Source organism: Neltuma alba, unplaced genomic scaffold (genome assembly GCF_004799145.2).
Source record: "Neltuma alba isolate B1F8T4 unplaced genomic scaffold, ASM479914v2 tig00011754_pilon, whole genome shotgun sequence".
Lineage (NCBI taxonomy): Eukaryota > Viridiplantae > Streptophyta > Magnoliopsida > Fabales > Fabaceae > Neltuma > Neltuma alba.
The window spans coordinates 168,341-180,994 of NW_021636382.1; the positions used below are offsets into that span (position 1 = coordinate 168,341).

At 31.2% G+C, this 12,654-nt stretch overlaps 1 protein-coding gene across 1 annotated transcript; it reads left to right on the forward strand.

Moving 5' to 3' along the window:
• The first annotated feature begins 1,386 nt into the window (after positions 1 to 1,386).
• LOC114717559 (alpha-galactosidase 1-like) lies at positions 1,387 to 6,992 on the forward strand. Its single transcript, XM_028902744.1, is given in 16 exon segments — positions 1,387 to 1,607; positions 2,520 to 2,578; positions 3,052 to 3,108; positions 3,205 to 3,239; positions 3,353 to 3,456; positions 3,610 to 3,685; positions 3,987 to 4,045; positions 4,944 to 5,009; positions 5,118 to 5,201; positions 5,335 to 5,399; positions 5,492 to 5,574; positions 5,647 to 5,737; positions 5,944 to 5,993; positions 6,420 to 6,498; positions 6,501 to 6,559; positions 6,644 to 6,992. Coding segments are annotated over 16 exon segments (1,209 nt in total). The 5' UTR covers positions 1,387 to 1,458; the 3' UTR covers positions 6,737 to 6,992.
• Positions 6,993 to 12,654: the final 5,662 nt, after the last annotated feature.

Genomic DNA, 12,654 nt, shown 5'->3' on the forward strand with positions numbered 1-12,654 from the left:
TTCCTATGTATCTTTCTGCAATTCATGTTAATTTGATACATTTATTGTTATGAATGTAAATGCATTATTACATCTTTTTGTTTTAAAGATACCGAGACTGATTTGATTACAAACACCAAAATAATAATTATAATAATAAATGTTATATTCCAACTTTCATTTCATCATCTATATAAGGATAGGAATAACATTGGCTCTTCCAATACATAGAAAAATGCAACACGCGATTATTGAAGACTATATCATTAAACTGATAATAAATCGTAGGTTTAAAACTTGCCCCCGTTAGTCTTACAAAGTGATAAAGTTTTAAATATTTTGATAGTAATTATTCTAAAATTTACATAAATTTTATAAATGAAATACTTAATGATATAAATATTTTAAAAGGGGTGAGATGATAAGCTCGTGAGAAAGACGGCGAATGACAAATTAGCGAAGCAGCGGTGTTTGCCAACCTTATTGGTCTTATTCTTATCCAGTTTTCCATTTTAAATTAAGATCCGGCCGTCACCGAATATCAAGATCTGCGTTCTTATTAGGAATTTCGATTTTTTCCAAAGGAAATCTAATTCAATAGTATATCACATAAAATCCATAAAAAATTATATTATTGAAGACTTTTTTTTTCAAAAAAAAAATGTCAATCATTCTTCATTTTTTATGCAGAAACACATATTTTTTTAATCGGAAATACAAAAAAAAAATTAGTGTATTCGCATAACAATTTAGAATGGGTTTCACTAATAACTCCTACTTCTTCCTTTTATTTTTATAAACATTTGATCAAATCGTGTGAATAAAAAGTTAATTAAAATTAATCAAAGACAATAAATATATAAAAATTATAATTTTTTCATAAAAATATCTTTATTTATGAGAGAAGAGAGAATATAAGAAAGAATAAAAAAAAAGAATGAAATATATTTTAAAAAATAAGATAATAAATATAGTAAGTATTAAAAAAATAATTAATGTGAATAAAAACAAAAAACTAATAAAAAAAGATTGAAGACATTTTGTAAGTATTTTTTCATAAATATGAGCAAAGTAAAATGACTTTCACTTTTTTTTAATTTTTTTAAAATAAACACACTTTTTATGAATTTTATATGATAGATTGAATTTTTTTTAAATTGCAGGATACAACTAAATTAAATCAAATTGTAAGCGTGAATTAATCCATTTTTTAATTCCTCCCTTACATTGGCGCCCCTTTTTCCCCTGGGTCAATAGGATGCTGGCGGGAGCGGGAAGAGAAAGGGATAAGGGCAAATGAGTCAAGTAAAGAAAGGCCATGGACTATAAATAAGCTCCGCCTCACTGGTCCCTTCCACTCACAAGTCTGGGGACCCGTTTTCTCTGCGTCCCTCCAGTTTCTGTCATTTTCATCTCTTCTGCTTTCTTGTCCTTTCTATTTTGGAAAACGGGCTCTGGTGGAGGAGTACGGCAACAGCAATGGAGAGACCTCCAAGCTTTATCTCTGAGCCGCTTCTGATTCTCCTCCTGCTTTCTGCGTTAGCTATCGCTTCTGCTTCCTCCAGCCTTGAGGATCAATTCCGGCGAAATCTGCTCGCTAATGGCCTCGCTCTCACTCCTCCTATGGGGTATGTATCCCTATATAACATTACCGGTGCCCCTCTCTCTCTGCTTCACTGATGAAATTTTCTGTGTTTGCTGAGGAGTTGCATTTGTTGATTTTGGTCGTATCAAATTCTCTCTGGCGCTACTTCTGTTTCACTGATGAAATTTTCTGTGTTCCTTATCTGTTACTTTCGCCATCACCGAAGAGTAGCATTTGGTGATTTAGTCATTAAATCGTACAATACAGGATCAAATCATTAACGAGCTTGGACTTGAAGGATCCAGCTCGAATTCTGTTGGATTCTTTTGTTTTAGTTCTTTTCGAAGGAAAGCACTATCCTGATCTACTCTTTCGACCTGGATATGGAGAAAGGAAAAACGAACTGGAAAAGATATCTATGTTTGTTTGCTTTGTGCATTAACCTCAGTATTGATTTCCCGATCTTGTATTATGTGACTTTCTGTTCTTTCTTTCAATGGCCGTATCCTCTCATAATTGGTATTCTTATTTCGGTGAAATTCTTAGAACACTTTACTTATCCAAAGTCCTTTTCATAGAAATTACCTTTTTTTATAATGAATTTTTTTCTTGTCCTTTTAAATAGACTTTCAAAGCTATTCTATCCAAGCAATAATTTGTTAAAAGTATTTTTGAAAAGTGATTTTAACTTTTCAAAATTTCTATCCAAATACAAACTTAGCTAATGCGAGCTCGAATTCTGTCGGATTTAAAATTTTGCAGAAGTCTTATCCTGATATATTTAGAACAAAATGTGGAAAAAAGAAAAAGGGAATAGAAATGACCCTCATATGTTTGCACTATGCAGTAAACTCAGTATTGATTTCCAGATTTCGCATCCTTTTATTACTGTGTCTTCTTCCTTTCAGTAGCCACATGGTCTCTTATTTGGTACTCCTTTTTCCTTTTTATGTAGGTGGAACAGTTGGAACCATTTCGGTTGTCAAATAGATGAAAAGATCATCCGAGAAACTGGTATATTTTGTAATTAAAGAGTTAATAAACATATACTCCGAGAGTGTGTGTAGTATTTATAATTCTATATATATATATATATGTATACACACACAGAATATTAATGTTGCTTTGCTGTCTAACAGTAATAAACTTGACTACGTATTATGTCTCACCCTGGTAAACTCAATTATTTATCACATGGTGGTCCCAGACCTACATCCTTGATTCTCTTTCTATCGGTCTTACACTCTTCCTAAAGATTATATTATTGTTTAATAGTAATAGTGGAAGCACTAATGATAACGTCTCTTTTTTGTATAGCTTTGTGTATTTGTGATTGTGAGAGTGGATTCTTGAATGGTCAGGGGAGGAAATATACCTCGGTTGAAGTGTGACTATAATAATATGGATAAATGACTGAATCAGTATGCTCAGTTCCTCCCAATTCACTGACCAACCGTTTAATTAAAATTCTTTGTATAAAATTACAGCGGATGCTCTTGTCGCGACTGGCTTGTCCAAGCTTGGATACACCTATGTCAACATAGGTACATAAATTAAAGCTAACATTTGTTAAACCTCGTATTCTGTTAAATTACTTTTATTTTGAGTTGTTCTTGATAAGCGGTTGTCGGTTCTTGCAGATGATTGTTGGGCTGAATTGTCTCGAGATAACAAGGTACATAATGACTTTAAATGTTGCTGTTTTCTTGTGCTGTAATTCCTCACTAAAATCGTGAATTAGGGAAGTCTGTTTTATGGAACTAAAAATTAAATTTACAAACGCCTCAGGGAAATCTAGTGGCAAAGAAGTCAACTTTTCCTTCTGGAATTAAAGCTCTCGCGGATTACGTTCACAGCAAAGGTCTTAAGCTTGGAATTTACTCGGATGCAGGGTACAATACTATTATACTATTCACAAAATTGTTTGTTTATATGTAGTCTTGGCAATCTTTTCTAAGAAAGCTCCTTTCTTTCTTTCTTTGTTTTTTTTTTCTGTTGTTTTCTTTTTGGAGTCACAAGTTAATTTTACGGATCAAATTTTGTAGGTATTTTACTTGTAGCAAAAAGATGCCTGGTTCACTTCATCATGAGGAGCAAGATGCAAGAACATTTGCTTCATGGGTATGCATCGCTAATTTTGATTTCTCTTGAACTTTTACTCGACTTTCATTTCAATAGCGAATTAGGCGATAAAACATTCAAGATGCCATGCATATTATTAGGCGCATCACACCATTTTAAATTACTTGTAATTGTAAATATATCTAGACGTTATATATTTCATTGCGTAACAATATTTGTATCTTACCATGTACTATTATATTTATGTATACATGTGTCTTAATTATTGGTACGTTCTTTCTTATAACCTTGATTTTTGCGGGACTCATAGCTAAGTTGGTACCCATTTCTTTGTTAACAGGGTATTGATTACTTGAAGTACGATAATTGTAACAATGGGGGATCAAGGCCAACGGTTAGGTAGTCGGAAATTAATTATTTTGCTTATTTCATTTAAAATTTAATTAATTTTTTATTTAGGTTTAGACTTTTTGTTTAACTTGATTTTTGTAATTGGGTCTTTCTAAATTTAACTTTTTTTTGTTTATTCGATAGCTGGTTAGATGGCATGGGACCCAACAAGAAATTGAATATCCAATACAGATTAAATCATCATTAGACTTTTTCCCCGCAATGAAGGGAAAGGGCAAAAAAAAAAAAAAAAAAGTCCCCAAAGAATTTGATCTTTTAAAGTTAGTAAGAGAGAATAACAGTAGCGTAGAAAAAACGTGTGATGTGACTCTTTCTCTGTATTGTCCTTGCCCCCCCCCAAAAAAATCTGTATCTCAATTTAAAATGAATTTACTAAATTATCTTATATATTTGAACTCAAAAACTACTTTTTAATTTTTGGAAGTCAATTTTGTCTCCGTCCAAAATTAAAATATTTGAGGTAAAATATAGTAGACATGGAGTTGATTACAATAGATCTTTTTTGACTAAAGATTCGCATCAACGTTGTTAGGATGATTAGGCGGTGTAAAAAGCAAATGAGTACTCTCAAAAAGGGTATTGCAGCTTGGGCCATGGAGGGAGCGGAGTCCTCTATGTTATTATTGTCGCTTTTATGCTGGTATATTGCAATGTGGTCCCTGCAGCACGTGGCTATGCTGTGTTAATTTTCCTTTTTTACTTTAAAAAAACTCACTATTAAAATGATGCGAAAATAATTACATACATTAAAATTTCATGGAGAGAGCAAAATTAAAAATGTTATGAAACAAATAATTTAATTTACAATGAACCTTTTTCTACATTCGCCTCAAGACATGAATATCAGAATTACGTTATGCCTGCGTAACCTCTCTCTTTAATTCAGATACCCCATTATGACTCGAGCTTTATTAAAGGCGGGGCGTCCAATCTTCTTTTCTCTGTGTGAATGGTAATTCTCGTTTTCAGATTTTGATGGGCTTCTGAGATTTTGATGGGCTTCTGACTTTACATCATATACCTGTGTTGCTGAGCTTATTACTTGTGTTTTGTTTTGTAGGGGAGATTTGCACCCTGCTTTATGGGGTGCCAAAGTAGGGAATAGCTGGAGAACAACGAACGACATAAAAGATTCATGGGACAGGTAAAACAAGATGTTTGCGGTTTTTATCGTTAGTTTTTTAATCTCTTTACATCTCAATTTTATGCGATTGAGTCTTGTGGTAGAGGCGGTGCACAAGTGAAGTCCGTTGATGCTTATTTCTGGTGTTTGGCAGTATGATATCCAGGGCAGACATGAATGAAGTTTATGCTGATCTAGCAAGGCCTGGTGGCTGGAATGGTTAGTACTATTAATCCCCGTATTTGTAATGATTCCTTCATTCAATTCTTTGTGTTTTGAGATTTGTGCAATTCATACGTTTCAATGAACAGACCCTGACATGCTTGAGGTTGGAAATGGAGGGATGACGACTAATGAATATATAGTTCACTTCAGTCTATGGGCCCTTTCCAAGGTACAAGATGCCTTTGTAAATTGTAAATTTAATTTATGTTTTGTCAAGTAAAATGAATGTGATTGCTTGCAGGCTCCGCTGCTTCTGGGTTGTGATGTTCGAAATATGACTCGAGAGACTAAAATGATAGTTACAAACAAGGAGGTTATTGCAGTTAACCAAGGTGATGATGCATCATTCATCCGCCTTGTACTTTCCACTGTTAACTATTGCTTTTTTCGTAATACAATTAAATACACACGCATACAAACAAACATGTCAACACAAAGCTTAAGGTTGGAACTTTATCGAAGCGTGGTGGGTGGGTGCTGGTAGGGCAACTTGCCACTGACCACTGCTAATCATTACTAACACGCTTGTTTTCAACAGATCCACTGGGGGTGCAAGGTAAAAAGGTTAGGATGGAAGGTGATATTGAGGTAAGACCGCTGACACCAGACATTTTTTATCCTGTTTGGCTATCCGAAAATTAAGTAGATGACTTCTTATGCAAAAAATTTATATAATATTTGTTAAATGAAATTATTTATATCTTGTCTAATTTTATACTTTAAAACCAAAATATTGACTCTAATATTTTTTACATCTTAGTATCAATAAAAGTATTTGACTAAAAAATTTAGAATTAGATTGAATTGTTAGAGAATTTTTTTCATAAAGAATTTATATAATTTTAACATTAAAAGGTGTGTAAAATTAGTGAACTCGTTAATATTATAATTTTCAGTAAAAAAAATTATTAACCGGATAATAAACCAGAGGTATTGTAGTAAAGTTTTGGATGAAAATGCATTTAATTATTGTATGAACGGATATTTTATCCAAAAAAAAATTGTATTGAACAGATATGGGCAGGGCCGCTTTCTAAAAACAGAGTAGCTGTAGTGCTGCTCAATCGTGGCCCCGTGCGTTACTCAATTACTGCCTTTGGGACGACATTGGCATTCCTCCAAAAAGTGTGGTGCAAGCAAGAGATCTTTGGGAGGTATTTTGTGAGAATTGATTAATTATGTGATTATATTGTTTGTTTGATATTGAGCGAAGAAATGCGTGGGTGTTTTGTTGGCAGCACAAGACATTGGAGAGGCGATTTGTGGACAAAATTAGTGCCACTTTGGAGTCGCATTCGTGTAAAATGTATGTCTTGAAGCCAATAGCGTGAGGCCAAATGGATGGATGGATGGGAGCTTGTGGCGTGTCAACTCCTCACTGGTTTAAGTTATAGGATTAATGTCCCTACGTGTGTTATTTATATACTTTCCTGGAATAAGTATAAAAATAATTACCATCTCATGTCTATATGGTGTTTAGAACAATAATTTAAAATTTAATCATCTAATAAAATGTACTTCATCCTAAGATCTAGTTATTTACCCTTAATTACAGTTACATGAGGAGGCTTTATACGTTCCGATTGAGATAATCCTCCCCGTCGATCCTACTTTAAATGTACACGTTTCTTATTTTTCTAGTTATTTGATTCATTTAAAAATTAAAAATTTATTTGTTCATAAATTTTATTTTATTTATACGGTAAAATTTGTTTGCTCATTTATTGAGCCAGGTGAATCGAGAGAGGCTAAATAAAATATTTTTGTATTTATTTGTCCCATCAATTCTTCGTGTTTTACTGTACAAACATCTATTTGCTTGTGTGGTTATTATCTTACTCCTCCGATCCTAAATATTTTGTAGTATAAATTACACTATAAAAAGGTCTTATATTTAGGATCGAAGGAGTATCAATCAAGCATATGATTAAATTATTTTTATTTATTTGCTTCATTGTTTATGTAATTAAAGTTTTGGGAAGTTTTGTGTATTTTAACTATACCTGAATAATTGTACGATAAATGAAAATGAATGGTCAAGCAAAAAAATAAAAATCATGGCCAAAATGTACAAAAATTTTCTAAATTTTGAGTTGGTTACATAGCACCTCCCTAATTTTTAAAAGCTTAAATTAAAAATCCTGATATTTTATGTTTTGATTATTTACTCCCATACGGTTAAAATTACTGTTGAAGTTAAAAGTTCTTGACATGTCATAATTTTTATATTTTTTATTGCAATTCATATCATTTTTACAAAAATAATATTTTGCATTTGATATGTAATTTTAGGTATTTTATACTTTTTAATTTAAAAAAGACATGGTCAAATAATATTTTTAAAGCAAAATAGTATTAAAAAAAGTTGAAAATTGATATATTCCAATTCAGGCACTTAAAAAGTTGAAATCCAAGAAAAGGAAGTGATGCCCAATCTGATCTTTTGTAAATATAGTTAAATAACAAAAATGTTTTTGTATCAAAAAGTTTATTAACAAGTTGTAACTACAATGAAAAGTGTTGAACAATAAATGACAAGAAATGTACTGATAATGACAAGTTTGATAATTTTTTTTAAAAAATATGATACAAGGGTATTTTATTCATTTAACTAAATTTGCAAAATATCAAATTAACCATCACTTCCTCTTATGGAATTTTGACCTTTAAGTGTTTGAATTGAAGTATTATAATTTTCAACTTCTTTTTATGTCATTTTTTCTATCTTAAAATTTTTTTAAGAATTTTATATTAAGTATTTTTTTTAATTATAAAAATATTTAAAGTTTCATGTTAAATGCTAATTATTATTTAAATGATATGATATATAATAAAAAAATATAAAATTATGGCATGGTGCCCAAACCAAAGAGAGGGAATAGTTAAAGACAAGCAAAATTCCTTCATTTTTAAATGATTGTGTTTATTTTTACACCCTTCGAAATTTCAGGTGTCAAACACTTGTAGTATAAAATGTTTTTGTTAAAACTGCAAATTAATCCTTTGTAAAATTATAGTAGGATTAGAAAAATTTATAGATAGGAAAGAAGCATTGGAGAAAAATTCTTTGACAGCATTAGGCATTTCTTCAAACAAAGGGAATTAATGTTTTCTGTTAATGAGAGATTAACAATGTTAACATTAAGGGACTGAAAATACAGTTTGTGTCGCGAAATGATGCAGATATTGTGGTGAATGTTTGTGCTAGGAAATGTCAGGCTATTTCTTCTTTCCATAGTGAAGCTGTGGCTCTGTTCGAAGCTGCAGATTTGTGCATGCTGGTATTGCTGGAATTTTACTTGTAAGAAACATATGTGTGATTTACTTGGTTATGAATAGCAAGATATATAAACCCTTTTTTGGTTCAACTCACATTTTCCCTCCTCGTGCAATGCGCGAGGAGAATATGAAATGAAAAAAAAAAAAAATCAATTACAATATACAAATTAAACATTTTTAATAATTTTTAATTTTTTTTTAACACTTCGAGTCATGTGACTCAAGATTTCCGTAAAAGCATCTACACTTCTAATTGAATTGCTTCAGCAAAAATCCAAGAAAACTGTATCTGCAAGTCACATGACACTTAAATACTACCTCCAGTGTTTAATATAAGACCTTATTTGATTTTTGTTTTAGTCCTAAATATAATATCTCAATCTACTTTGTCTCTCATATTTATGTATTTTTCCCAAAAAGTTCTTCTAATAATAATAGTTCTGCCAATATACTGATTGGCAAAGATATTTTAGTAAGATAACATATTTATTGCAAATAACTAACTTAAATTATTTTCTTAATCTCTTCAAATTAGTCAATCAACTCTTATAATTAGGATAAGAGATAGTAGATGACAATGAGCAGTTTCAAGTTTAGCATGAAAATTACCATCTATGAGGTGGGCAAAATGTCCTAAATATAAAGAAGCCACTGATGAGCTTGGAGTGTGCCAGTTTCAACCCGCGATTGATTTGATATTATGTATTTACCATTTCCCTCATCATCAAGCCCAAAATTTAGAAGACAATCATTGTGATCAACAAATTAATTGAAGCTTTGCATCATGGGCGCAACACCAATTATTGTGATAATTTTTGCATCATTTTTTATATTTTTTCTCAGAATTTGATCATTCATGAATGAAGCGTGTATATACACACACTACTCTGGTTTTATTTATAAGTTATTTTTAACATGTTTTATATAAATTAAGAAAAATCTTAAACTTCATTAACTTCATTCAAAATTCAACAAATTTTAATTTTATTTCTATTAATATGCTTTATCTCGTGTAAATAAAGTCAACACAATAATAAATAATAGATAAAATTGTACATCCATATAAAAAATTTCTTTCAGTACCTCATAAATAGGACCGAAAAATATTTCTCTCTACCATATAAACAGGACCGGAGTATATATATAATGAATCTAAAAATTATATATTAATTTTTATTTTCATGTTTGAATTTAATTAATGTCTGGTGATTTGCGTCAAAATGAGCAGATCCTGACATGCTGGAGGTAGGAAATGGAGGAATGACCACTAATGAATACATTGTTCACTTTAGCTTATGGGCCCTTCAAAGGTAATTAATCTACATATTTTTTAGTTCATATATATATATATATATTATTGGTGTAACTAAATGTGGTTTTCACCAATTGGAATATGGATGAACACACTAAAATATACTCTTTTTATTTTGATCTTAAATGTAGAAATTAGATAACAATTTGCAGATATTAAAAAATTAATTAAATTAATTTTTTGTAAAAAATTGTGGTGATTTTTTAAAGTAACAATTATAATCATTTATGCTGTAAACTACCTTTTAAATCAAAAAAATTACAAATTTAAAAGATAAAATAAATTAAGATATTATGTTAAGGATCAAAGTAAATTTCTCTAGAGTTTAAATTTTATATATTCTTATAGAATGGACATGCATTTACACCCACACAACTTACACGTAACTGCATTATTAATAAACAGTGAACAATATATTTGACAAAAAACAATTTCATAATTAATTTCATAAACTCTATGTAATAAATTAAACAAGAGTCACGTTTAGTTTAGGAAAAATCGCAAAAAAAGATTTTAAAAATTAAAAAATTATATACAAGGATCCATTCACAAAATTGTTATCATTTGCTTATCAATTTCTATCAAAACCCTATTTGTAATTTTTCTATTTCTAAGATCTTTTTTTTAATGATTTTCTCTTTAAATTATATAATTTAGAAGCCAAGTAAATTGCAATTGCTTGCAGGCTCCACTTCTTCTAGGTTATGATGTTCGGAATGAGTCAAGAGACTAAAATGATACTACCTCCTATATTTAATATAGGACTTTATTTGATTTTTATTTTGGTTCTAAATATAAAACTCCAATCCATTTTGTCTTTCATATTTATCTATTTTTTTTCAAAATAATCTTTCTAATAACAATAGTTCTAACTAATAAATTTAATTAGCAAGGATATTTTTAAAAAAAACAACACCTATTTATTACAAATAACTAACTTAACTTATGTCTTTAATCTACTCAAATTAGTCAACTAGCTCCTATATTTAGGATGAGGTAGTAGTAACAAATGAGGAGGTTATTGCATTTAACCAAGGTGATGATGATTTATTACTCACACTTTTGTTTATGTTTTTATTTTGAAAATGTAATTAAACTTTAAATTGAACTGTATTGGAATAAAGGTGCAATAGATTTTCAATTAAAAATTTTCCCTACACTATTTTTAAAAAACAAAATTTTTTTTCTCATTTCTTCTAACACTCTTCTTCAACAGATCCATTGGGTGTGCAAGGTAAAAGGCTAGGGTTCGCCATTTTGATGTTGAGGTAAAATGCTAAACTACATCACTTATAGTATTCTATTCATGTTGATGAATTCAGGCATACCTAAAGTGTTGAATGATCTCAAATTCAGATAGCCACGAGCGGAAGAAGTTCGATCATGGTGTTGGAGTCAGACTGTATGTTTCACAGCAAATGCACCAGAGAGAGTTTTCTTGGAACACAGAACGGAGGGAGGAGAGTGAAAACAAAATCGGGGGGCGCACTGAACTGATCCCCCTTCGGTTTTCTAACTGCATGTTTTTGAATTAAAATAAAACTGCCTCCACCGTCCAACTGTTCCTACTTTTTTGGCAAAATATAGGAAAAAGCAAAAATCACAGTTAGAGACCCATAAGTTTTGCTATTCATACTAGAGTCCTAAATGTCAATGGGCCTGGGTCCAATCCACCAAGGGTGGACTGGCCCATTTTCTTACATCTCCCACTCACACTTGGTGGATTAGATGTCGCTGGTCTAGTCTTTTTATCAATGAACAAAAAACCGGACCGGACCGGATCGGCCGGTTCAGACCGGAAACCGGTGAATCGGTTAGTTGTCCGGTCTGGTTTAACAACAAAACCAGAAGAAAATCGAACAGGAAAGAACCAGTGCAAACCGGTTACAACCAGCCACAACCGGCCAGCCTGCTGGTTTTGATGGTTTAGCCGGGTTGTTTGAAAGAAGAAGAAGAAGAACCTGAGACTGTTTCCCGCACACAAACAAAAAAAAATTGACCGAAGAAGAAGAAAAAAGAAATAAAAAATGACTTTTTCTTCAGTTCTTCTGGTTCTGCATGTTTGTTCTGTAAATAAAAATAAAATTTATTCTCACCCTTCTGGTTCTGCGACTACATCTGAACGGAGGTAAGGAAGGATGAAGGTATGAAAACGAAATAAAGAAGAGGGGAACGATGAACGAAGAACGAAGAAGAAAGAAATACTGAAATGGAGAGAAGAAGGAGAATAAGAGAGAAAGCTATAAGAGCACGTGAATGCCTGATCCATCATGTACAAGGTGTGAAAAGACTGAATGATGAAAGGAAATGATAAAAAATGTGAAGTAGTTCAACCGGAGAAGCAGATCTCGAGAAATGTGAAAACTTAAAATTGAAAGTTGAATAAAAAAATTAGATTTCCACGCGGTTCAAGTTTCCCACACAAAACCATCCTACAGGAATAGATGGATTTGACTAATGAGTACTTCTACCATATTATTTACTATATATATATAATTTCTTAAATATGTCTTTTATTTTATATATTTTTCTTCATATCTTTATTTTAATTTCTATTTAAAGTAGTTAATATATAATTTAAAACATAGCATTTTAATTATTACCGGTTTGATTACGGGTTGATCCCGATCTAACCCATTAACCCTTAACCCAGTATCT